General features: G+C 35.4%; 1 protein-coding gene and 1 non-coding gene across 2 annotated transcripts in view; one reads left to right on the plus strand and one right to left on the minus strand.

The window, feature by feature from the left end:
* Positions 1 to 4725: 4725 nt before the first annotated feature.
* STT3B (STT3 oligosaccharyltransferase complex catalytic subunit B) overlaps positions 4726 to 27667 on the minus strand; it is a 107547-nt gene continuing 84605 nt past the window's right edge. Inside the window, exons 6-16 of the mRNA XM_086720576.1 lie at positions 23589 to 23687; positions 21647 to 21793; positions 20772 to 20820; positions 19245 to 19399; positions 16678 to 16889; positions 14996 to 15183; positions 14410 to 14581; positions 13117 to 13290; positions 11132 to 11245; positions 8671 to 8883; positions 4726 to 6354 (exon numbers count right to left, since the gene is read on the minus strand). Of these exons, the coding sequence (XP_086576702.1) occupies positions 6274 to 6354; positions 8671 to 8883; positions 11132 to 11245; positions 13117 to 13290; positions 14410 to 14581; positions 14996 to 15183; positions 16678 to 16889; positions 19245 to 19399; positions 20772 to 20820; positions 21647 to 21793; positions 23589 to 23687 (1604 nt within the window). The 3' untranslated portion in view covers positions 4726 to 6273. The remainder of the gene's footprint in view (positions 6355 to 8670; positions 8884 to 11131; positions 11246 to 13116; positions 13291 to 14409; positions 14582 to 14995; positions 15184 to 16677; positions 16890 to 19244; positions 19400 to 20771; positions 20821 to 21646; positions 21794 to 23588; positions 23688 to 27667) is intronic.
* LOC112850551 (U6 spliceosomal RNA) lies at positions 15959 to 16063 on the plus strand. Its single transcript, XR_003222673.1, has one exon. It is a non-coding gene; the product is annotated as a U6 spliceosomal RNA (small nuclear RNA).

Here is a 27667-nt window from a genome sequence, read left to right on the forward strand (position 1 = left end):
TGTGATCTTTGCAAAAAACTGAAGGTTCAATATACCAGTAAAAGTTCCAGTTGTATTTAACATCTAGTAATATGGGTTCAAAACAAAAAATTGACAGTTCGATGACTATTAGGCAAATCTGTTAGTAGCCTACAATTTAAAAAAATGTTTTCACTTATTTAAGAGGGGGGGGGCAGGGCAGAGAGAGGGAGCAGGATCTGCACTGTTGAGGCAGAGCTCAATGTGGGGCTTGAACCCATGGACTGTGAGATCATGACCTGAGCTGAAACCAAGGAGTCGCTTAGCCAACTGAGCCACCCAGGCGCCCCAAAAGCCTACAATTTTAACACGTCATCCTCAGCAAATAAGTTTCAGATATATGTACACACACACACACACACACACACACGTTGACCATATGTTGGACTACAGAGCAAATTTCAACCACTTTCAAAGGGTTAAAGTCAGAGTATCTGACTACAATGTAATTAAGGTAGAAACTGATAATAAAAGGATAATAGCAAATTACATTTGAACATCAAGAAATGTATATCTAACCCATCGTTCAAAGAAAGTGAAACGGAAATTATACATTAAACTGAATGACAGTTCAAATCAAAACTTGTGAGAATGGAACTTAAGCTATATTTGGAGTAAATGTATCCCTATATTAGGAATTAAATTCCTATATTAGGAAAAGAAATCAACACATTAAAAGAACACCTCCTGTCCAAGGAAAGAGAAAAAAAAAATGACACAAATTAATGAAATAAACATACTGTAGAAAATGTCAGCAAAGCCATAAATCAGTCTCTTTGAAAGGGAAAAAAAAAAAGCTAACAAAATTGACTGAAAACTGCTGAAGAAAATGAGCAAGGTAATGAGGGAGAGAAGAGACAGACACCCATTAAGGATACAAGACAAAAAAAATCAATGTTAGGAACATTAAAAAAAAAGTGATATGAGTAACAGTTTTACATTAATCTATTTGAAAATTTAGATGAAATGGGCAAATTCCTTGTGAACCACAACTGAACAAAACGGACTTAAGGAAGTGTAACACCAAATATTGCTAGGTCCGTAAAATAAATCTGTAATTAAAAACCTTTGCACAAAGCAAAGTCTAGGCCCAAATGGTTTTACCAGCAAATTCCATCAAACACTGTTCATTATTTCAAGCATGTAAATTTAGTTTAACACCGAGCAAAAAGTCTCTAATTCACTATATTAAAAGAATAAAGGAGAAAAATCAGAATCATCACAGTAAGCGAAGAAAAAAAATCCACTTGATAAAATTCATTCATGGTAAAAACTCAGCAAGCATGTGGAGGAGTATCAATAACTTCCCATGTGAGACTGGGGGAAAGACACCAATGTTACCTTTTCTATGCAGTACTGTACTGGATATCCTAACCAGTGCAGAATAAGAAAATATGTAACCACCAGAAAGGGAGAGAGAAAACTGCCATTATTCCTCAACTATGACAGCACATTTATAATAAACAATACATTTAACAGGCTGTTGAGTACAGTTTCAACATATAAAACCAAATTTTTTATATGCTGACAACTGAAAAAGTTTTCTGACATCAAAAATATACATTGTAATAAACTTACAAAATATACAAGGCCTATTTAAAAACTTATGTAAAACAGAAATTAAAGATGACCCAGACCTAAATAAATAGCCCATGTTCATAGAAGAATGCAGTATTTTAAAGGTGTTTATTTTCTCCAAATTATTCTACAGTTTCAATGCCCAATCAAAAGCCTGACAAGGTTTCTTTTTCTTTCCTTTCCTTCCTTCCTTCCTTCCCCTCCCCTCCCTCCCTTCCTTCATTTATTTTTTGTTTTTGGTGTTACTTAACAACCTGGTTCCAAAATTTATATAAAAAAGCAAAAGGCCGTAAACAGCTAAGAGAAGATTAAAGAACAAGGTTGAGAAGGGAGGGGGACTTGCTTTACTGTATCTTAATGATCTTAAGGCTACATTAAGACAACAAACAAAGAAAGGTTAAGAACTCTAACATAACGTAGAGTCCGGAAACAGACTCAAATGGACACCTGACTTACTGCATAGGAGTACTGCAGAGGTGTAGGAAAAGGATGTTTTTCCCCAATAAATGGTAGAAAACTAGGTGTACGTATGCAAAACAAAAAGCATCTCAAAACAATCCACACTGTACGTGACAGATGAATTCCAGACAGACTACAAAGCTAAATATAAAACAAACTTTCTGGAAAAGAACACAAGAGACTATCTCAGAAGATTTTTTAAACAGGGCATAGAAAGCTACAGGCACCCAAAAGACTGAAAAATAAGACTACGTTAAAATAATGAATTCCTAGTTGGTCTGCAACACAAATGAAGGGTCTATATACGAGATATATAAAGAACTACTACTAATACTACATTAGAAGAAAAACCAAGAGAAAAATGGACTAGAACCAAAACCTACATAAAAAGATTTCCAAATGGCCAACGTCCTCTTACAAAGGCAAATTAAACAAAATGAGAAACCGTTATTCATCCACCAGAAAGGGAGAATTAAAAAGACTGACGGATTAGGATGTAAGAATTACAAGAATTTTCATATCCTCTTTAGCAATTCTACTTCATTAGGTAAATACTCACCAAATATGTATGTATGGAAGGTCTAAGAAAGATGAAAAAGGATATTCCTATAGCATTATTTATAATCTCCTTAAATTGGAAACAACATAAATACCCACCAATAAGATGTGAGGTGGTGTGAAGGTAAAGGAATGGACACACACACAAAATACTATTTTGTCAATGAAAGCAATGCAGTTGCATGCATGCAACATTCCGGATAAATTTCACACAAACTGAGGAAAAGACGAATATAAAAAAAAAACTTTGATTCCATCTACATTGTTCAAACTGTAGGTGCAGTTTGAGAAATACTTAAGTATTAGAACCAGAAATCAGTAATTACTGTGAAAGCCAGGAGAGTGTTTACCTTTTGGAGGCTAAGTGGGACAGGCCAGTGTCTGGGTAAGGGCATGAGGAAACTTCTGCTCTGGAGTTCTGGCATCGTTCTGTTCTCTTGACCTGGGTTGTAGTTACAGAGTTGCTTGTTCTGTGGTAATTCATTAAAGTATACAGTTTCGTGTTCTTCTCTGTTACATTTCACCATTACAAAAAAATTCACTTTACAAGAAACTTTGCCAGATTTCTTTAGGGACGCTCTGTTTCCTACCATCTCAACTGCAGGCTACTGTTGAGCTCTCCATGTATCCACTACTCCACCTACCTTAATTGAGGATTACACGCCGCAAGGTGGATGTCTGACAAAACCCACATCAAGAAGCAGCAGTTCCAGCAAGATGAAGACAGTTCTGGAGAGTGGTTGCACAACAATGTACTCAAAGTACTGAACTGTACATTTAAAAATGTACAGATGTAAGATGGTAAATTTAGGTTTTTTTGCCACAAATAAACAAAAAAAGGCATCTCTCATCTTATGGTCCCATAAGATAGGAAAGCAGTAATGCTCTGGAAGATGCTTTTATACTCTCTGGTCCTCTGGCCTCTGGCTCATGGCTTAGGGACTCAAGTGAAGTAAAACTACAAATGCACACTTGGGTAGGTAATAATGTTATGTCTGAAAACTGAATTTTTATCTCTGGATTTGCTGCCCCACTGCCTTATTTATACCCGAAAGCACTCAGCTTTGTTCGATTCTAAAATGTGGAACAAAAACTGTTTTATGGCCTAAAACTTCAAGGCTATGATCTTTAATACCTCCCTCTGTGATATCTGGTGTTAGTGATCACACATGAATTCAGAGATCTAAAGACTGTTTTGAGCCAATTACCGAATATTCCAATGTATTTAAACTACTATAATTTCACTTAGTGCTGTAATAAAACCACAAATGGGGTTACAGTATGGTGTTTTACTGAACCACTGAGCCAAAATGGTGTTCCCTAAAAGTGAGACGGGTGGAAGATCATCATTCTTGCTCTTACTGAGAAAATTCTACAATGAAGACTGTGTAAGATCTATAGACTCCTTTAAATGGAGATGAAGTTCCTACTTGGCTAGGTATGTTCCCCCCTTCACTCGTAAAAAGTCAAAATCTGATTTGAATTCTGAAGCAGAAAGAAGGAAAAATAAAACAGTAGGTCTAGACCCAACTAATCTAGGACTTTTTTTTCTACAACGCCCTCCCCCGCCACCTGTGGGGGAATACGTTCCAAGACCCCCAGTGGATGCCTAACCATGCGGACAGTACCCAACCCTCTATAATTGTTTTCTCCTACACATACATACCTATAATGAAGTTTCGTTTATAAATTAGGCACAGCAATTATCAACAAAATTATAAATTACGTAATAAAAATTTATGTGAATGTGGTCTCTCTCTCTCTCTCTCTCTCCCCCTCTCCAAACATCTTATTGTACCGTACTCACCCTTCTTGTGCTGATGTGAGAGAATAAAATACCTACGTGAGATGAAGTGAGGTGAATGACGCAGGTATTGTGAGGCATGTTAGGCTACTAGTGACCTTCTGAAGACGCATCATAAGGAGGATCATCTGCTTCTGGATCACAGTTGGCCTCGGGCAACAAACTGAGGAAAGCAAAACCACAAACAAGGAGGGAGGACTACTGTACGCATATTCTCTGAAACCTTTGTAAAAGTGAACAAGGAAGGAATTACACGTTCGGTACTCTGTAACTCCTTTCAAAAAGAAAATTTTTGTAAAAGACAACACTTAACACAAAATTTGAATTAACTTTATTTCCCCTACAGTCAACAACTTCTCTGCATTGAATTTTAAAGCAACAAAGTAAAATAAAATCCCCCAAATGACAAGGTATCAGAAATCCAGATTTAGTTACACTTTGTGAAAATGTTCAGCCATTTTATTGGTCTGTAAAAGAACCATCATCTGGGTCAAAAATGAATTCTATAAATCAAAGTATATTCTACACTTTGGAAAAGGAAATCAGCAGTAACATTCTCACTGAATATTGTAAATTACACTTTTCCTCATAAAAGGTACATACTATTCTGCACTTTTCCACCAAAAGCAGTGGTAAGTTATGCTTGTTTATATAAAAAAAAGTTATATCCTGTGGCAGGAAAAACCCTTTCTCTTTCACTTTTACTAAACAACTGGAGAAAATTTTCAAGTCTATATAAAGTTGCCTATAAGCTGGAAAATGAACATGTTCAATCTCCATTTATACTTTAGTGCATTTTTTGACAATTGTCACATTTTTAATAAAAGTAAGAAAATGCATATAGCATTAAAGAGTGTTTCATCAAATGCTTCAGGAATTAAAAAAAAAAAAACATGGAGCAGAAGATAAAATCATTGTGAAAGGTGAAACTATCAGAAAATAAGACAAATCCAGGCAAAGTTTACAAATCCTTTGTCATTTTGAAGAGTCACAGAAAAGGAACTCTGGATACCTGTCCACTTTAAGGGTTTTTTCCCCCTTAATCTTTTGCATGTAAACATAGTGCTCATCTCAGTGATACCAAACCCGATCCTGGAAGGAAACCTCCTGTGCGGTTGCCATGCTTTCTGAAGGATATAAATCTAGCCCTTGAATGAACAATGCATGAGATCTGCTCTGTAAGTACCTGGTGAAAACAACTGCCAACAGCAGCAATAATGTGTCAACATAAAAAACTATTTGCATCAATTAGTTACTCAGAGGTCCACCTTTGAAACAGCAGCTTCTTAGAGCAAATAGTAAGCAACAGAAAATGTACATTTGATGAAACATTCTTTGCACTGGAGAAACATGAAAATAAATATAGTTCAAGGAAGTATAATTACTTTTCTAATACCTCTTTCTCAGACCTGTACTAGTTTACTGGTTCAAGAGAATCACATCACATTTTGTCATTTGTATTTTACATATTGCTATTTGGGTAATTCAGAGAAAATGTAGGTCTCGTAAAAAATAAAAACATTGACAAGTATGCATGTGCCAGGGACCAAATTAGAGGGTTCTTTGGTGCAATTAGTCCAAATTCTCAGATTTGAAGGATAATATGTACCAATAAAAAAAACCTGCTGTTAGACATTTACAGCAGTGCTCTGTCTTGCTTCACATTACAAATAGAAAATAGCTGTTCTCAATAAGCCAATTTTAGTTTTTAAATCAGGCATTGCCAGAAAATTTTGTACATTAATCTGGACCAGTGATGGTTCTGTACCCTCTGTTGTGAAACATGACATGAGCTAAAGGCAAAGACCGGTTCTCACAAGGACAACTGCTTCAAGTTAGGAACCCGAACAGTGCATTTAAACAGTCTTCTTAGATAGTTTCTTGCCTTTCTTAAAAACTAGTTTATTTTTAATGTAGCCACGCTTCCTTTTCGTAGTCTAAAAAAGAAAACAGAACATGTGGTATTAGTGCAGGTTTCTCCCAGAATAATATATACACACATGGTTGACAGCGCTGTGACAAAGACTGTCTTAATAAGCCCTTAAGAGTTCTTCTCTTGGCTGCCTCCTTGAACAATCGATGAACACTAATAACAGTTCTATGCTGAGGATGCAGAGAGATCCAAGATAGGTTGGACTAGGTTCCTAGCTTTCAGATGAAAGCACTACCCAGAGCATTCCTCAAATGCACAGCATACATTCCTCACCTCCAGGTAAATGAGCCCCTCCCTCCCCTCTCAACACACTAAATGCCTAGCTGTAAGAATTACTCACACTTCCAGGCATGACAGAATAGAACACTAGACTAAGGAATCAGGAAATGTTAATGCTACTCCTGGTGTAGCCTCCAAGAATTAGCTGTGTGTCAGAAACCAAATTAACTTAGTTTTGGTATGTGTAAAATGAGAGCGATTGTACCTATCTACAAAGATGAAAGAGAAATAGAGTTACTTGGCACATCCTCCCAATTCAGGCAGAAAAATAATTTAAAAAGTGAAAACCAAACACCAAGGGGAAAAAAAGCTGTAACATTCCTTGAGTTTCACAGATCTTTAAAAAATAACATTTTTCTAAACACCTCAGGATCCCACTAAAATACTTTCAACAGATGTTTTCTGGTGTAAGAAACAAATCGCTACACAAATGTGGTGGTAGAACTTATTGCAAAAAATTTAGAAGATAAATCATAAAGACACATGGGTCTCCACTCTGACATATCTCCACTGATACTGAAAAAAAGTGCTAATTTTTTCAAACAGGTGATTTAAAGCACTGGGTTAGAAGAGGCTGGAGACTTAAGAGAGGAAAGCAAATATTCCTCTAGTGCAGTATAAAACAGAACATAAAGCCATGGCAACCCAAACTTCAAAATCCATGTTGCTGGCTACTAGAATATATGTTTTGGGCACACAAGGCAGACAATTTTTACTGATCCATTCACTTGCTGATTTGGGGGAAATGACGGGAAGAGAAGGAAGGTCAGATTCAGAAAACCCACTGTCATCAGCTAGACAGCAATTTCAGTGGCCTTGTTTCTCAGAAAGGGTGGGCCTTAACTGGGCTTAGAGGTCTCGGGAGTAACTGCCTTGAGACTAGCACCATTTGCTTTGACTTCTGCACTGATGTGACTCACCAGTTTCTCCTGCCACATGACTATAAAAAACCAGATCATGTGTCATGTGATGTACAAAAAGACTGTTAAGTGAATGTGATATGACTAACACATTGCATGTCAGCTCCACATTTAAATATATCAGTCTAGATATAGTGATCTATATCTGACAGAAAGTACTAATTTAAAAAGCTCTTATTTATATATCATACAGCTAATATTCAGCACTTTCATAGCACACACTGAAATAATCGACTTTGAATACATTTTAAGTAATGCAAAGGGAAAGACAATTGTTTTAATGATTTAAAAAAAAATTCTGAACAATGTAAACTGAACCTAAGCATCTTTCAAGACTTACGACTGAAATGGGTCCAATAATTACTATTATAAGCGTAGTCCCGTAAAATGCAACCTTAATATTTTACTTGACCGGCTCATTATTTCCCATCTCCCATAGAGAGCAACCTATGTAAATAGTCATTTTTAGTGCCTTTTAGAGCTAAGATTAGATCTATTTGGCTTAAGTGAGCAATAATGACCTTCAATAAAATACTTCATATCTTACTAAATATTGCTTACAAAGGGACTATAATAGTCTCATCATCATAATTCCTGTCTACAATTTTGTCATGATCATTACATTTAAAAATAATTATCTTAAGAGAAATGATTTTTTCAAAAATTCAGCACTTGACCAATTCAAACTTAGTTTTTAGTCAATGAACAACAACATATTAAGAATGGAACATGAAAATGCAATATAAATTAGCTTTGACCAAAAGATAAACCAATTGCAACTGTACTTGGGTATTTGGCATTTTTACTTTCATAAAAGCTTAGAAAGTGATGGCCACAGACCTATCTTACTTTCAAAGAAGTCTTACTAATTGGAATCACCCAAACTAAAAGCCAGAATGCCTCTGGAAAACCTCACCTCAGTTTACTAATAACCACTATGCTATCCAAAAAAGGCTGCTGCTTGAGATATCTCAAGTGCTCAGTTTGAAAGGAATGGCCTTAGGAGGCTAGCTTGATACTTACTTTGTAGATAAGCCATAGTCTACAGAGATCTAGCAAATTAAAATTTACCAGGAATTTTTAGTAATTGTTTTTCAGTAATGACTTCCCTTGGCACCCACCTTCTTTGACAAATACTTCTGTTTTGGGAAAATGTTGGTGACTCGAGGTTTGTGGTCTAGTGTCTCCCTGTTATCAGGTGCTTTCACTTTATATATCCTCACAAGCCAGTGTTCTGATGTAAAGGCTTCCTCCAAATGTTTGAATTTAATGTCCTTGTTTCCAATCTCAGCATTACGTGTTCGATCAAAACCTGGGGGTGTACGAAAATCCAGCTGCAAAAGTGACATTAGTATGGGATGTTAACCATATTAGAAAACATTCAGATGTAAATGTTCTAATGAGTGAAACTCTCTCCCTTTAAACTAGGAAAACAGAATCAGAGTAGTATCTTGTAACATTTCTCATATGTTGCTAACTAGATAGGAAGAACTCAGGAAGAGAGAAATTAAATACAGCAGAATTAGAATTGCACTGCACCCTTAGAGTAGATGAGCAGCCTGCGGGCATTAAAAAACCCAAAACAGCCAAATGAGATCCATCAAAGCCCTTTTTATAGGTTTACAGAGAAACGCACAGAAGGGACTTCTTTTGTTTCAGGGCCTTGCACGAGTCGATTCTCTCAGCCTGAAAGTTCTTCATTCAGCTCTTCCACTAGGCTGATTCCTTTCTATCATTTGGTCTCAGCCCAACACCATCTATTCAGGGAAATATTTTCTTGAAATTGGTGGTTGAGAAGTCTCCTCCATTATTTCCTTATCTTTTACTCTACTAGCATTCACTGCTAAAATGTTTTATTTATTTTTAAAGTTACCTGTATCCTCCACCAGGATGTAAGCTGCATGATGACTTTATCTTATTCAGAGGGTGGCTTTATCTCCCCAGTGTTATTTGTTAAATAAATGCACAAGCAGCGATACTACATCCAGAAAGTGGGAACTATAAAGGAAGTTAGAAAAGCCAAACCACGGGAGGATTTATGAGGAATGAAAAGAGGAAAAAATGGGGGGAGGGGAGATTTTAAGAGATTCTCAGACTAAGTTTATGTTCACACAGAGCATGAGCAAATTCAACTTTAAAACAAAACAAACTCTAATAAGGGAATAAACTGTTCTTGCAGATCTACACAATAGAAAAGTTATCCTCCTATCTTAAGCACTTACTATTCTTGACTATGGAACGCATCAGAATGAGCACATGGTAGAAACATGGCTTAAAACTGTTAATAATTTAAAGGATAGCCCCCCAAAAACGAAAGAAAAGTCCTTTAATGCTATCATTAATGACCAGAGAAACTAATCTTTGACCCATTTTCTAAAGTAGCCAGTTATCATGACTTAAGTGGTTCGTTCTTATGTGAGTGTAGAGACCAAGCAGTTGCCTTCAAAAAAAAAAAAAAAAAAAAAAAATCAAAACATAAACAAAGCCCTAAATCCAGGAGTAAAATTGTCTATTTTCTCAGAGCCACCTACAGAATATAGAGAATATCATCACTGGTACTGTGTAATAGCCCTGTATGCAGATGGCAGCTACATTGGTGAGTGTAACAACTAAACTTGTGGAATCACTATGTTGTACCCCTGAAACGAATGTAACACTGTGTTGCCAACTGTACTTCAAAAAACAAAAAAACAACCAGGAGAATGGAAAAACAAAAGCCACCTATAGAATAATTCTAATAATTATCTTGACTCCTGGTATTTGTATAAAGTTCGACAAGCAATTTTTCCTCTGCCTTCTAGCATCAGCTTATCAGAAAGCAATATGAAATTGGGCAGTATTCACTGAAATCTCAGTATGAAGATGTAACTTGGCATTGCAGTCATGCAATCTAAGAGCTATAAAAGACCTCACAAATCAAGTCATCAGTCCAACTCCCATTATACGGACGAGGAAAAAAAATGAGTCCAGGGAATGTGACTTGTCCAGCCAGAGCGGAATCTGAAACTGAGGTACTATGGCAGGAGGTCCAGTGTTTTCTTTTTGCCACCATGTTTCTTTGCACATTCACTCATTTTATGGACCCTTAAGCTTTTGTACCCACATCATTCTAATATCCTAGGAAACTCTCACCCAGATAGTCCTAACTAGTTATGATAACAGAACAGGGATAGAACTAGTATCTGAAATGACTATGTAACTAAACTCTTTAATTTCAGGCTATTCCCCACCCAGCAGCAAAGTAACCTACTCAAGATCACACGGTTTCCTACCTAGAAGACTTCTCTGTAGAACAATGTCTTCCAAAGGCACGAGGTCAAAAGGTGAGATGGCAAGCAAAGGTGGGATCTGAGCCTAGTGTTAATATGTTGGAAAGAAATCTTTGTTCTAAAAAATTCTCTCCCTAACTTTTCATAGTTTCAGAAATCTAAATTTAAGGGGTGGGGAGACGGAATCTATAGATAAGCACATTTTTCTTCACAGCACAATTGTAACATTCATTATCCTGTTTTCTAGAGACAAACAAGACTACTTTAAAACTATTCCTTTGAAGAAGATTATGTAAGAACTGATATAACCAACCTGCATTTCTCCAAATCTGTAGTACGACATTTTATACATAAGACAATTCAACAACGTGGGGGATCCTGCTTTGTCTACACGGAATTCTCCTTGTGGGGTAAAATAGTCACTTTCCTATAAGAAAGAAATTAAATTTCTGTCAGTTCAGTATAACAGATTCAAAGCTACCAGTTTCCCCCTTTATTTCCCCTTATAGAGGCAGCTTTTGAAATCTTCGAAAAGCTGTATTTAGTTACATCTGAAAAAAACATGGTATTAGAAGATTAATTTATAAATTTAACATAACCTGGAAATAACCTAAATGTCCACCAGTAGGGAAAGGTTAAAGGAATCATGGTGCGCACACACAACAAAGCACACTGTGCAAATATGCAATAAAGGAATGGAGAATGCTCTCCATGTTCTAATACGGGAAGATCTCCAAGATCTGCGAAGTGAAAAAAGCAAAAACAAGATATGTATTTTGGTACTGCTTACCTGCTTGAATAAGAATCACAAGAAAATAATAAGTGATTACCATGGACTTTTGCTTTTCTTGGAGGAGGGGTTAGGTTATTATTGTGTATCTCTTTATATTTTATTTTTTGAACAATGTGAATGTATTAACTATTCTCAAATTTCAAAAACACTAAATTTAAAAAGCATGGAAACTGGAGCTATCATATGTCACAATTTTAACACTGTTAAAAAGCAAATCCACATATGAAATCATGTACCGGGAAAATTAAGATTAATACAATGAAGTAATGTTTTAAAATCATATTGAAGGGAAAACATCAGAGCATTTACATTTGAACAGAAAATCGAGCGCTTTACTCTGTCCCTGTCATTTGACACACATACACACTTTCCCGAAAGGTTCTTTTATTCTGGGTCACTGGTGAATCTTACTCTCATCTTTTGTCCCTTCATCATGTAAACCACAATGATGGGTGCCAATCCTCTATGAGCTCACAACTGAGAGGGAGATATAGCTTAAATCTACTAAAAGAACAGGCTGCATGTGATTTGATGATGAATAAACACCCAGATGCACCAGAGAAGGGCTTCTGGAAAGTGGACACAAATGTGGTGGGGAAAGTATTCAAGAAAGAGAAGAGTATGTAAGTACAGGTAGAAGTCAAAGAAAGAAACCACAAGGCAAATTTCATGGGCTAGAGTAGATTGAGATGGAAAAAAGTCGGCAGAGGGATAAGAGGCCAGCACAGGAAACTGAAGCATTAAGGGGTTTACATTCCCAGCTAAGGAGTTTGGATCTTATACCACTGCTTCATTACAGAGATTATTTCATACCAACCACTAGGCTGAGCTTCATCCACGTTACCACAAAATTTTCATAAGGGCACCACAAATTAACTATTCCCGGTCTCCCCATCAGTGATAATCTTAGGCTACCTTAATCAGCATTATAACACCAGAACCAAGAATGAGACCTAGCGCTTCAAGCATGTAATGCTGACTGGCCAAAAATAAGCGGTCCATAGCACCAAGCTGACAGTGCAGGGTTTTCGTTGCAACTCATGTCTCTCTGATTTCAAGGCCCTTAATCTACTGAAGGCTTTTAAGCTGGAAAGTGACATGATCAATGTCATGTTAGATAGGGAGAGGAAGCAAGATTAAGGCAAAGACAGCAATTTCAAGGTTACCATCCTATTTCGGGTTTACAATCATAAGGGTTAGTATCAGAGTGGAAGCAATGGAAGTGGAAAAAAGGGGCAGAAGTGAGAGGCTGTGACAGAGTAAAAAGCAAGAGTCTTAAGAAAGGACTGTTTTGTAGGGGAGAATAGAAGTACCAGGGGTGAATTTCAAAAGTTTTAAACCTGGAAAAATGCTCATAGTACATTTTTAATAAATAGTAAAGTAAGAGTGAGGGACAAATTTGGGGCATAAGATGACAAAAACAAATATTATACAATTAGCATAAGAAAATTACTTGAGACACTGGAAGCTGTCTTTCACACATATGCAATGATCTAGTTTCTTACCCGAATGTCTTTTGGATGTTCCCCTTCAGCTATCCTAACCATCCAGAGAAACTTGTTGATGTCATCACCAGAATAGCCAATAACTCCTCCAAAAATAACCAAAACATAATCTACATCCAGACTCCTCATGATTTTGTAGGCTGCTGTTTCGTTTGAAGACATAGCTTTTCCTACCTATAGAATAAAAAATGAGAAGGTATATATTTAGTCCCACAATACACTTAAAAATAAAAATGTACATTGAATGGAATGTACATTGATTTACATGGAATTCTTTTTAAAGAAATGATCTGCTATGAATTCAACAAATTTACCAAGATTTATAAGCACCTCACTTAACAGAGCCAATTACAGCAGGAATGTCAAAATCTGAATACATGTTCTAATAGTTAAGTTTCATGAAATTAATATTTTAATATAAAAGCAGGCGAGCTTAATAGAAATACAGTTTCTCAGAAGTGCGAGGCCAGGGATGACCAGCGATCTAGCTGGTACAAATATATTCTTCTCAGTCTACCGGATGTCCAATGATTAGCTACAATGCTAATACAAATAGAACTCATTTGGTTAACATCCATTATCTATTTAAAATCTTTAGAGAACCAGAGAGGGGATTACCTTAATTTATGCAAATTACTTATTTGAATGGACATAATTTACATGCCCATACAATGCAGTACCTTTGGCTTTACATCCTTGCAAATAATTCAGTCTACAATTCTGAATGAAACTTAGATAAATACCATTTCGTTTTCATGTTTTAAAAAATTTTTAAGTAGGCTCCATGCCCAATGTGGGGCTTGACTTCATGACCCTGAGATCAAGAGTCGCTTGCTCTATAGATTGAGGCAGCCAGGCACCCCAAGTAAATACCATTCTTAAAAACAAAATATAGGGGCGCCTGGGTGGCGCAGTCGGTTAAGCGTCCGACTTCAGCCAGGTCATGATCTCACGGTCCGTGAGTTCGAGCCCCGTGTCAGGCTCTGGGCTGATGGCTCGGAGCCTGGAGCCTGTTTCCGATTCTGTGTCTCCCTCTCTCTCTGCCCCTCCCCCGTTCATGCTCTGTCTCTGTCTGTCCCATAAATAAATAAAAACGTTGAAAAAAAAAAATTAAAAAAAAAAAAAAAAAACAAAATATATAAGCATACCTGGAATTCGCTTTGTTCAATAAATGTGTGAAGAGTTATTTTGAGAATTCAGGAAAGAATACTTTTACCCACATTCTCTACTTAATCACTAGTGAAGCCTGACTGCTAAGGATTTGGAATTTTTGATCTTTTATCAAATTCTTACCAGTGCTATGTGGCTGTTATTCCAGGTGTTGTTATCCACCAAAGTAGTTCTATTAGCCATTCCAGCTATCTGATAGCCATAATCCCACCAAGACATCACTCGGGCATGTTCATCTGTATTTTGCCTTAGCCAAAAATAAGCTTCTCTAAAATCATCTAAGATATTCCTCGTGCTGAAAAGAATCACAATATTCTTGTAAATAAGATCTTAAATGTGAAGAGGGTAATCTAAAATCTTGAGGCGCTGAACCATTAAACAATCTCATATTTTAAAAGCCTCAACAAGAGGACGGGAAATGTCCATGAAGAGCTAGATATGCACACAAATCACCTGGCTATCTTAAAAAAAAAGAGCAGATTCTGGTTTAGTAGGGGCCTGATACTCTGTAAGTCTAAGTACCCAAGTGAAGCAGAAGCTGGGGTGGAAGGATGTACGGGGTTGCAGGGGGGGGCGGGGGTGGGGTTTGAAAGAAAAACGTGGTAGGTTCAAATGCAGAGCCTCACAAACATCATTCTATCTTTTGAGACAGAAAAAAAAAAAAAAAGAGTAGGTATAAAATCCTTTTGTAGCCAAGTTACTTTCTTACCCATCATGATTATAAGAGGCAAGGACCACACTGGGACTGGAGTAGGCATTGCTTGTGACCCAAGTACAGTGGACTGCAAACATCATCAATAGCATCAGCATCAACATGGTGACAATGCTTTTTATATTAGGACCTAATCCCTCTTCAGTTTTTTCTTGTTCAGTTACATGTTTCCTCACTTTACCTGCCTGAAGATAGAAAATACTGGTTAGACTAGTTCATCATTTGCCTTGCTTCATTAAAACACTCAGGGAAAATGTTGGGAGAATGTTAAACCAATTTAATTCTTTGAGAATGAAAATGTACAATCCTCAGGTATTCTTGTGTGGGTGATGCAAGGTTTTCTAAAAATTATCAAGGTAAATTCTAAAGTTAAATGTGAATGAGAAGGCTACCCATTCCAGGAGCTGATTACAGGGCAAAATATCTCCAGTAAGAAGCTTTCAAATCCAGGTGCCCTTCTGTTTTACTTAAATACAAATGAAACAAAACAAAACAAAACAAAACAAAACAAAGGAGATAACCAAAAGGCCTCATTCTGGCAACCTTTTCTTAGAAAATGTGAATTTCTTGTCCTGAAAATGACAATGTCCACTTAAAATTCAGATCTACAGGACTTCAGTATAAGACAAGCCTGCATTATCAAAATCCATCTTCTAATTACCAAAACCCCAAAATAACAGACTTGTGAAGATTACATTTTTGAAAACAACCAAAAAATCCCACCCAAAACTGAAAGAACAGACTCATACGTTCTCAACTGCAAGGCTAGTTAACAAAACACAAAACCACCACCACAAAAGAATGTGCTTTATTAATACAAATCTGTATGAGTTATAATTGGACTTATAATAATGAAAAGAAGACTTTTAAAGTTAATATTTACATGAGGAAGTTTCACTGGTTATTGGTATTTAAAAACCTAGTTAATATTCAAACAGTAAAGTTTAATATGTCATCCAAGTGCTTGCTTCGGCAGCACATGTACTAAAACTGGAACAACATGGAGAAGATTAGTATAACTCCTGTGCGAATGACATGCATATTCCTGAAGCATTCCGTATTTTTTCATGAAAGGTTCTTTCCCCCGACCCTCGTGAAAATAAGTAACAACTTGGGATAAAAAACAAAAACAAAAAAAAACAAAAAAAAACCCCAAAAACAGTCATCCAAAGCAAGTGCTCTAATTCTTACAAGTCTTTTCTATTCCTGAATCAAATATACTCCTGCTGTTATGTGAGAGGTTAAAAGTGAATTACATCATATTGGCCAACCGCTTGTTGCTAACAAACTAGAGGCTTTCTTCCCTTTATTTTACTTTTCAATCAACCAAATATTTAAAAAGTTTACACTGAATAAGGATCTGAAGGAGAAGCACTGGTGCACATAGTTTCAGAAATGCAAAATTTTATGTAACTAAATAGAGCACAAGGTTTTTCCTCTTAAAAGTGGAGGAGTTTTAGAGAAAACCTGACAATAAGAAATGAGAATTCCTTCTGTGATTGCATCATATATTCTTCAAGCTAAAAGACCAAACAGGATTCAAATTCTGAGGCAAACAGTCAAGACCAACTAGAAATGTCACAGGCTGTCTAAATCCTTTTTCTTAATATGTATAGTTTTTACCATGGTAGAAAACATAAAATACTTAAAAATTTTAAAGGCCTTACTTAGATTCCCACCTTATCATACAAATTTCCTGGGTTTCTTTTATCATCCTCATCACTGCTGTCTTCCACAGGTGGGTTTTCCCTTTTCATGTCATCCCCCAAATAGTGCTCAAAAACATTTGAGAAGGCAATTGCAGATAGCATACAGACGACCGGAGTCAAAGTCAACATCAGCCGCACCATCACTCCAGCAAAATAGACAGCACTGATTGCATACAGAGCAACTGCAAAGACAAGTTCTCTTATGACACTTCAGAAGATGCTCACAGGAAACTCAACTCAATATTTAATGCTACCAAAGCTAAAAATAAGCCAAAGTTAAAAAGAGACAAACATCTCATAAAAGAGCTAATTGTTTTTAAACTGATTAATACTGACTGACTGTTTCAATAGTCATATTTAGAAATTGTAAATCAAAGGGACTAAACATTACATATCAACAGTTTTAGGCAAATGTATCATGATTTAAATTTAATTATGGGAAAGAAGACAATTCATTATTCGTCGATAGCATCACATATTAGGAAATCCACAGCTGACAGATGAAAACATATTGGGTGAATTATATTATTAGGCTCAATAAGTTTACAGAAGCAAATAGTCAATGAAAAGCCAGTACAAGTATCTGGTATACAGCCTGCTTTAAAGTAAGAATAGGATGAGGGGCCTGGGTGGCTCAGTTGGTTAAGCATCTGACTTCAGCCCAAGTCATGATCCTGTTGTGATCTCAAGCCCTGCTTCAGGTGAGCTCTGCTTCTCTCTCTTTCTCTCTCTCTCTCCCCCTCATGGGATCTCTTTGCCCCTCTCAATTTTTGGCCTCTCACAAAAAAAAAAAAAAAAAAAAAAAGAATGGGATGAGAAGAATATAACTTATTAACCAAAGGAGGAACTTGTAAAGTTACTGTCAAGAGATTTAAGAACTCGTATCTCACTTTAAACTAATTTTTTCACTAAAAAATAGATTCATTACACCATATCCTTAAATGTATAGCTCAATGAATTTTTACATACCCACACATCTATGTAATTACCACCAATACCAAAATATAGGACTCCTGTATATATCTCCCTCAGAAGGAACCCTCATGCCTCTTCCCACTTCATAGCTGCTATCGCACCTCCCCCCCCACCCCAAAAAGGGTAATCACTATTTGGATTTGGACTTCTAAAACATCAATTCAGATTTTATTCTTGAACTTCTTAAAAATGAAATTATATTAAAAAAGTACTCTTCTGTATTGGTTTTCTTTATTTACCCATGCTATTCTTTTGTTTTTGTTTTGAGAGAAAGAGAGTGCACACGAAGGTGGGGGGATGGAAGGGGGGAGAGGGAGAGAAAGAGAGGGAAAGAGAGAGAGAGAATGAACTGAATGAATCTTAAGCAGACTCCACGCCCAGCGCAAAGCCCAATGGGGGACTGGATCCCATGACCTTGGGATCATGACCTGAGCCGAAATCAAGAGTTGGTTGTTCAACTGATTGAACTGCCCATCAGGTGTCTCTACCCATGCTATTCTTTGATTAATTGCGTGTTATACTACATTGTACAAACAAGTAAGAATTTATTAATCTATTCTACTGCTGATAATCTTTGGAATGTTTCTAATTAGGGGCTACTATGGATAAAGTTGCTATGTACATTCTTAAACATGTCCTTTGTTGGCCATAGCACTCACTCCTCTTGGGTATGTATATACCTGGGATTGGGATTGCTGAGTAATGAGGTGGGCAAATGTTTAAGCTAAATCCTTCTTAATGACGGGATATTAATACGGCCTTATCCAGAGTCCACTGATCTATATAAACAGGGCAAGAAGGAATACCATCCTTCGTTATATAACTTGCACAAGTGCTATTTTTCTCTCCTGACTTTACTCTGGAAGAGTAACTTGAGTGTCACTCATGGTTCATGTATCATACTTGTACAGGTTCAAGTCCTGTTACTACAAATTATTTGATTGTGTGACCCTGTGCATGTTAAAAACCTTTTTAAAGTTTCATGTTTTAACATGTGCAAAACAGCCACAATATACTTCTTGCGATGACTGAATCCTGTAAAGGTCTCTGGTATCTGCTTATTTTGCCCACTTATATTTCAAATGTCATTAAAATAGTTTGTATTACTGTCTTTAGTTGGAAATATATACAAATCTATCAGTGAAGAGGGTGTTTACTTAAAGATGAAATTTTACACCTGTTTACACTGAAATTCGGGCAATGGATGCCCCTGCGAACTTATTCCTATGTAATCAGATCTAATATAGAAAATAAAGACTATATTGTCAACAAAGTTACAATTTCCAATTCTCAGCCATGGTCTATAAATAACATTACTCTCTCAGAAAACATCATCAATTGAATGAAAAATTTATATACTAGTTCTCAATTAAAACAGTTAATGAGTATATACATAATGCAAATTCACAGAATTTTTCTTGGCTAAACACACAAAATAAGAGAAGAAATTTATCTAGAATATGCATAGCCCCAGCAAAGAGAAATAAAACTTTAAAGTGATAATCTCAATAAAGAAAATAAACAATTGTTCCAAATCAAAATATTGATTAAAAATCTCTTACCAAATACTCTTTCATCGTTGATATTTTTAATGCAGAACCATAGGCCTGCTGGGAAGGTACACACAAGAATATGTAGATCAAAGAAGAAAGACACCCAAGTCGTAGGTTGATGTTCAGACACTGATGCAATAATTGGAATGTGTATTTTTGCATACCTGGTATTTAAAAAGTTAATATTGTTTAAAATTAAAATAGGAAGGAGTTCCTTTTAGATGAAGAAATTTCCTTTGACTGTAAATATGGTTCCTATTCCCCACCCGTTCTTGCTTAAAAGTATGTTCCAATGTAACCTGCTAACTAGAAATAAATCTAGTCTACATGGGTAAAACTAAAAACCAATATGCCACCCCTAATACTGGAAGAGTTCTCCAAAACCAGTTATAAAAGTGTTGTTTCTGACTTTTAATACAAAAATCTTTGCTCAAATAGGAATTTCCTGCAGTTTTGCTTACCATCTCCTACGTTTGTACCAGCAAGTTTCATTCTTTTGGACTTATTACTAGCAGAAATACCTTATCTGTTAAGGTACCATATTGCCATAATACATTTCCTAACAAAATGATGCAAATGTAGGCGAGGGAAACGGCGAGGACAAATTACTCCTGAAATACCCTGGGATCCCAAAATAGTCAAATAAATTACTTACAAAAGTTTGACCTTGTAATTTGACCTATTCAGAGTAACTGTCTACAACCAGGGATTTCCCCCAAACTTTCTGGTGATCCACGATCTCTTGAAATATGTGTCTAAATGTCAGCTTCAGTCATTTATAAACAATTTGCTTACACTTTTAATTAGACCTGGGCATGAACCCTTTTGGTATCACATCAAAGGGCAGGCCCAGTCAATAAATTTTTTATTAATAGATTTATTAGGCCACAGAGGGAATAACAAAGAAGACAGAAAAGCGGAAAGCGGAAACAAAGATAAATTACCATCAGCAGCGTATACTCTTATCCTTAGGAAAAGATTTGAGAGACAGGTTTTATTGAACTAGATGTCTAACTTAAAACCAAAATTTTTATTAATTCATTTTATAATAGCACTCTTCAAAAATGCAAAAAGTATCCTCAAGTGTATGTGATAGATTAAAACTATCAAGGAATTTAGGATAACGTGGTATTAGGAAAAAACTTAAATTCTTCCTTCGTATCTATGGCATATGGGCTTATAACATAGCACCTTAAGAGTTAAAAATTAAATATTATTAGAAGATGGAAACAATATAATAGTTAAAAACAAAAATCAATCATTAAAAGGGCACAAATGTTACCCTAAATGTTCTGACAAACAAAACTAAAATAAGGAGTTGACTCTATAGAAAAGAAATGCATGACTTACATGTATCATACTAAAGGTGTATTCTAAACAGGAATTTTAAACAAAGATAAATTACGAGGGAGTCAACATTTACCGAACTAGTATATGCTAGGTACACTTAAGAAACGCTGCCCAAGTACTGACATGTAACAGAGGAAAAAAGGTATTTTAAAGCAGTATGAGGGCAAATAACTTATCTGCACTTACCCAGTGTCCCATAATGAGTAAAACCTGCCACTCCATGGTGCAATGTAACCTTGGAAGGAAAAAATGTAGAGGAAATCAATCTGCCTTTTTATGTTTATTGACTGCTATGGGTTAAATTAATATTAAAAGAATTTCAGTTTTCTTTTATAGGTGACAACATATTTCATACAGCTGGCAGTCAGGCAAAATAAGGTTAGTAATCATATAAAAACAAATATCCACGGCGATCACATTTCCAGAGATATACAAAAAGTCAACAGATAAAACTGTATAATGTCTTCCCATTCTCCTTTAAACTTCTAGTTGACTAGTAAATAAAGCTAAGACATTAAGATAGCATTTGATAACTTAAAAAGGGGGAAGATGTCTAAATTATTTAAGGCAGTGTGCCAAATTTAGATAAAGTTCAAAGATGATTTTAAACATTCTTGCCTTTACTCTTGTCAATTAATCCTTCTTGGTTTTGAGCTATGCCAGGAGCAGATGGAAACTGATTTGGTGGAGTGTTTAAAAGTTGGAAAGAGACAGAAAGAGTGTAATACACACAAGAAAGGGCAAGTTTGCAGTAAGTAACACTGGAAACTTTGAATTTTATACAGTTTGGGCCTGTTCATCTATCAAGAGAAGGGTGTTTGGAAGTATATTTATCAGAGCCTGAAGCACCAAAATTAGGTACAGTTAAAAAAAAAAAAAATCAAAATTTATAGTGCTATTCAGATTTTAGAACCTTTGACTATTATTTTCATATTGTTTGTAAATACAACCACAGTATTTGAACTACTAGGATAAATGAAAAGTGCACAAAATTTGTAGAAGAATTACCTTTTCGAATAATCTAGAGACAAGATTTGCAGTCTACAGGTTATGACACCTACCTGTATAAGTCAAATAGATGACACTAAGGAACACAGCACCTGCAGCTAGTGATACACCCAAAAAGAAAAGGGTCTGGAACTCTTGTTTTGTTAATCGGTCTCTCAGATACTGCAAGAAAGCATAAGCTTGCAGCAATGCAAAGACACCTGATTAAAGAAAAGGGTGATATAAATAATCAACAAAGCACTTTCCCAAAGATATTTTAAGATGTTAATTTAGATGAGCTTCTTAGAATACCCTGTACTTTACATATCAAAGACTAGTCATTTCATCTAACCAACATTTCCTTTGTCGAATGACAGTTAACCAATTAAAAAAAATTATATATATATATATATATATATATAATTTTTTTTTTTTTACATGATCAGACTCCCCATACACAGACCAGGTAAGAAAAATCTCATTTCAATAACTAGAGCCTATTTATCACATTAAACTCCTCTCTTGTCCCATATTTTAGTGACATGTTTTCTAGGGAGAAAAAAATATAGAATTGCCATTAAAAAATAGCTCTAAGATTTACTGAAGGATACAAATGACTTGGATCAGAAGAATCCTAATAGTTACTGTTTATAGCTGAGTGACAGGACGTGACCTCAATTACACACTTATGTAAGACTCTAAATTACTAAACATAAGGGTGAGTGCTAAGATAAAACTAAAGTAGGAACAGCAAAAAGTATTTAATTGTCAAAATGTACAAAACATAATACAAAAGCACTAGGTGTAAAACTAAAAGACACAAAAACTCTAAAAACCCAACGTGGCATATTGACTTTTCTTCTAAAAAATTTAGTAATGAAAGTTATTTTTCACACTTTTAACCATTTTAGAATGGTTAGGTAAGGTATAATCAAAGACTCAGATTTTAGGAAATAATAACCCAAATACATAAAAAGTGAGAGAACTGCTATAAATGATATATACTCAAAACTGGATATGCATTTCTCTATCAAACTAGTTGGTAATTTCATAATATCAAATTAGAAATGTAAGTAGGGTGCCTAGGTGGCACAGCTGGCTAATCGTCCAACTCTTGATTCTGGCTCAGGTCATGATCTCATGGTTCATAGGTTCAAGCCCAGCGACAGGCTCTGTGCTGACAGAGCGGATCCTGCTTCGGATTCTAACTCTCTGCCCCTTACCCCACTCGTTCCCTCTCAAAAATAAACAAATATATTTTAAAAATTAGAAATGTAAGTAAAAGTATTCATAAAGTGCTATGTAACAGTAAGGTGTGGGTTCTTAACCTATTTGGAGGGGATGGGTTTCAAGATTCTAACTTAGAATCTGATAAAAGCTATGGAACATCCCCTCAGAGAGTTAAACATTCTGATACTTATAAAATGTTGCAAATAAAATAACTACCCACAGACTTCCTATGGGTGTCATGGACCTTGTGTTGAGAATCTGCTGAAGTTTTATTCAAAGATCTCCCATTATCTTGTTAATTGTAACCTAGATTAATAATGGCAAAGTAGTCTTTTATATGGAGGAATATTGTATTAAAGCCATTAATTTCAGTTAGTGGATAAAATATTCTAGGGAGATGTAAGGGACATAAACATTTATACCATGTTCTTTCTAAATGTGCTAAAATGCAAATCCAGTGGTACGGTAAACTCAGTGTACAGATATGCTACTTAATACCTGTTTAAACAAAACATATGTTATTTAGTGTCTGCAAATAACATGGATTATGCAAAAAGGGATAGTCTCCCTTTTCAAAACAACAGTAGTTAGGAAAATAGGCACATTTCTGAACATAGTATCAGAAAAGTCTCAAGAACAGACATTCACATTTTATAGTGGCAATGTTTCAGAACCAGTATGATGAAAATTAAAAACAACAAACACCAAAAAAACTTCATTCCCTTGAAGACTGGTCAGTCATGCATTCATGTATTCAGAAAAGGGAAAATAAATATTTTTGCATACCAGCAGCGGCCATGTGTTCACTTGTCCTGATTGGCTGGAATCCCACAAAGGGTATCTGCATGGATAATATTAAACCCACAATGTAGAAAGTGCTATATGCTATAAAGACAAAATAGGAAATAAGGATAATTTACTACTACCATTAAGTACTTCAAACATAACTCATACATTTTTAACAAACTTTAACCTTATTTTAAGAACAGAATCTTGAAATGACTGCTCTATTCGATAGATATTTGATGGTTAATCACATAAATCATGAGAATTCTTTCTGCCAATCTTTAAAAAAATGTTAAGTACTTAATTTTGCAAAATATCATTTAGAACAGTTTAGGAGACTGGTGCTGAGTTCCTTTTCCATTTTAAAATGGAATCGAGTTTTCAATATATCATTAATAACTGACATGACCCAGAAGCTAAGTAATACATAAATAAGTAAACACTATTCCTATTGGCATTACTCTGAAGCATGACCTAAAGATAAAGAATACTTATCCTCATCATACATGAATAGCTGCTATTGTCTCAAAAGCTCTCAAGTATTCCACATCCTTTTTATAGTCTAACATTCTAACAGTACATCTAAGAAACCAAAAACAACAAAAAAGCCTGTCCACAAAGTTTTCTGTCATAAAAGAAAAGGACTAAGTATACAGAAGTTAAGCCATAAAATAGACTACTTAATGAATTTTTTAGGGTCTAATAAAGGAAAATTATTTGCTTTTGGCACTGAGTACATTATAGTATTCTTGGCTTACATATCAACATAAATGTATAGGGAAATGGGGGAGGGGTTAGAATTTGTGTAACAGACTTGTTTTGCATTTAGATGTTCACAGGTCATTATTAAATTAAGCTCATTACAGAGAAAGTTAGAATTTAGAATCACTTAATTGAAAATTATTTAGAAATGAAGATAAACCCATCTGAAATAAGTTAATATGAAAACTTCCGTTTATAAAGCTTATTCACAAAATTTTATGAAGCATAGTCAATAGTTGTTGGCAAATAAAGTATTCTATTAGGAAAAGACTGGGGTGTATTTAGGAAGGGAACTGTTAGAAGTATATATATCCATATTCTACACTGTATGTAGCAAAGCATTCAGCAGCATACATTTCTCTTCCCCCACATTTAGTTGAGTTTATTTGCTTTCAAAGGAAACCCATCCGTAGAAGGTAAATCATGGGCTAATGGTTCAAACGTTAAGTTGTCTCTCAAGCTGCATTAGAGATGACTACAGTGTTAGGAAAAGGATAAGAAGCTCAAGTAAATTTAATAGGAAGGACAAGTGTATGTGAATAAAGTTCCCAATATCCTCAAGCTAATGGAGAACTGGTTGTCTAGATGAGACTACAGAAGTAATCCACCTAATAATATACCTTCCAGACATATTAATGTTGGAATGGAATTATCCTCAGTGAGGTACTTGAACACAAATGCAATAAAAGCTAAGTAAATCAGAATTTCTATATTATGGGACTTAAACTGTGGCTCAGTTTGTTTGATGAGATTTCTAGTTATCAGTATATTTCTATCAGTCTTGTGTAGATCACCTGGCACAGAGTCATAAAGGCAGAATCAGAAAAAAAATGGGAATGAGTGATCTTGATTTTGAACTACCTAATAAAAAATTCAGTTTCCTCACTACAGAATGAGGGGTTTGGCCAAAAAGATTTGTAGATTAACCGCCCCCCCCCCAACAATAACCTAAGATTCTTTTATTAGACAGGCCTTTTATTAGGCACCTAGAGCTGCAAAATCAAACCCTAGACAGTAACTGAACAGAAAGAGGCACATCTAGAAAGGCCAGGCATGGGAAAACCTTGTATTTTAATTACAGTTAAGTCTACTTATGTCCAAACAGCACCATCACCTCTTAGGCTAGTTTTCTCTTTCTTATAAATACTAATGAACACTGAATGTTATAACACTGTCACAGAATTTGGATTAAGTATGATAAATGGCACATGCTGAACAAAAAATTAAAGCCTTTAAAAAAAAAACCTGAAGTGAAATTTATATATAATCATTTAAAAGTGAACAATTTAGAGGCATGTAGTACATTCACAATGTTAAGCAACTACCACCAACTCTACCCCAAAACAGTTTCATCACCCCAAAAGAAAACTCCATATTCAGTAAGTAGCTGCTCCCTATTCCCCCCATTCCAGAAGGTAAATACAAATCTTCATCTGTCTCTATGGATTACTAGTTTGTTCTAAATGTAAAAGTAACAACAAACAAAAAGTAAAAAGTAAAAGTCTCTAGCCCGATTTACTTCCCTAAGTCATTTAATAATTACTTTTCCAGAATTAATCACTAAAAGATATGGTGAGCACACATAAGCACATTCATATGCATATTCTCTCTCTTCAAATGGGACTATACTATGCTTGGCGATATAAAAACTTTAGCAATCACTTGCTTGGGAACTACTGAAGTTTCCTCCCAGGGATTTGCTCAAGTTCATTTCCAGACTTATTCAAAAAGAAGAATAAACCTTCTAATATTCTCAATTCAGTGTTTTTATGCAACTTCATAGAGACACTACCATTAGTAAAGAAAAAAACTCTATACAGAAGCAGATGCACTAGTAATGAGTGATGGAGAGGAATTCAAGAAAAAGAACCTCAATCTCAGATAACATAAAACACCAGGTGGGATGTTAATTTGTATTATTTTGTAAACAGAGGTTAATGTCAAATTAAACTGAATTAATAGAAATAAGTTCAACAATATTTTACCTTTGAATACTCCTATACATATTAGATTTGCACCAGTGATACAAAGCTGATAAATGTGATATACGCAATAATCCAAAGATCACCATTTTCTTTTAAGAGAACTGGATTCATGTTTCCCTATATTTCCTATTTTTTGGATCACTGATCTTGAGATGTTTACATAGGGGAACAGATGTTCCTTCTCATAGCACTTTTTACTACATAGACAGTACTTCCATTAAATTAAGTCAGGACTGCTTGCCAGGTAATATAAAATATCACAAACTCATCTTACTTAATACCGTCCTCCTCCTTGAATCCGTAAAATTAGATACACATCTCTGTACCTCAGTTTAAATCCCATTTACAAAACCCATGTTTTAAAACACAGAAAATAAGAATTAGACATACTTGAGTAGAAAGAGTGAAATAACGCTCAATTCTTAACTTCACTACAAAGTGAACTCCACGCTTTGTACAACAGCATCTAACAGTGTGTTTAAAAATTACCTAATTAATTCATTCAAATATTAACTTTATGTAATTATGGTCCAGGCATTCTAAGGATACAAAAACCCTATTAAGATCAATCCTATCCTCTAAGCGTTAGACATCTATTTGGGAAAAGCAGAGATGTACACAAATAACCATAATACAATGAAACAAATACATGTCACAAAGGTTAAAAAAACAAAACAAAACCCTAGCTCTATAAAAACTTCAAGGAGTGAGAGATGTCTTCTTGACATGAGCACTGAAGAGACAGTGGACAACATCTGTACCATTCTCTAATGTTCTAAGAAGACCTCAACAACACAAACCCATAGATAGCAACCATTCCCCACTAATTGTTCCTATGAACTCTCTAGGAAACTTGACCAAATTACTACCTACGACTATCACAACTTTCAATCCATCCATGTTAGCCTACTTTTCTTACCCTTTTAACCAGAAGAACAAAGCTTTCCATCAGAGTAATGAACTCTAAGAAAATGCACGATACCAATAGTGTTGTAAATCATTTATTACATCATGAAAATGTGACCACACTGCCATCCTGTGGAAGCACAGTTACTGGCATTCACTACTGCATATGATACTCCCAATGTGCTCAAAGAATTCCAGAAAAAATGGCCGTTCTCTATTATTGTTTATTTGCCACCAAAGAAAATCCCTTTGACTTGACTCAAATAGTAATCTTCTAAACAGAGCTTAACTATCTTTCACTGTTAAAATATTTATTTTTTTATCCAAGGGTATGGGGTAGGGCCAGATTCATACAGAAAACTACCATCCTTGACTTAACATGCACGAATAAGTTGTTATATACAATTAATTAAAAGGCACTGAAAC

Source organism: Puma concolor, chromosome C2 (genome assembly GCF_028749965.1).
Source record: "Puma concolor isolate L17-30 chromosome C2, mPumCon1.1.hap2, whole genome shotgun sequence".
In the NCBI taxonomy this organism is placed as follows: domain Eukaryota; kingdom Metazoa; phylum Chordata; class Mammalia; order Carnivora; family Felidae; genus Puma; species Puma concolor.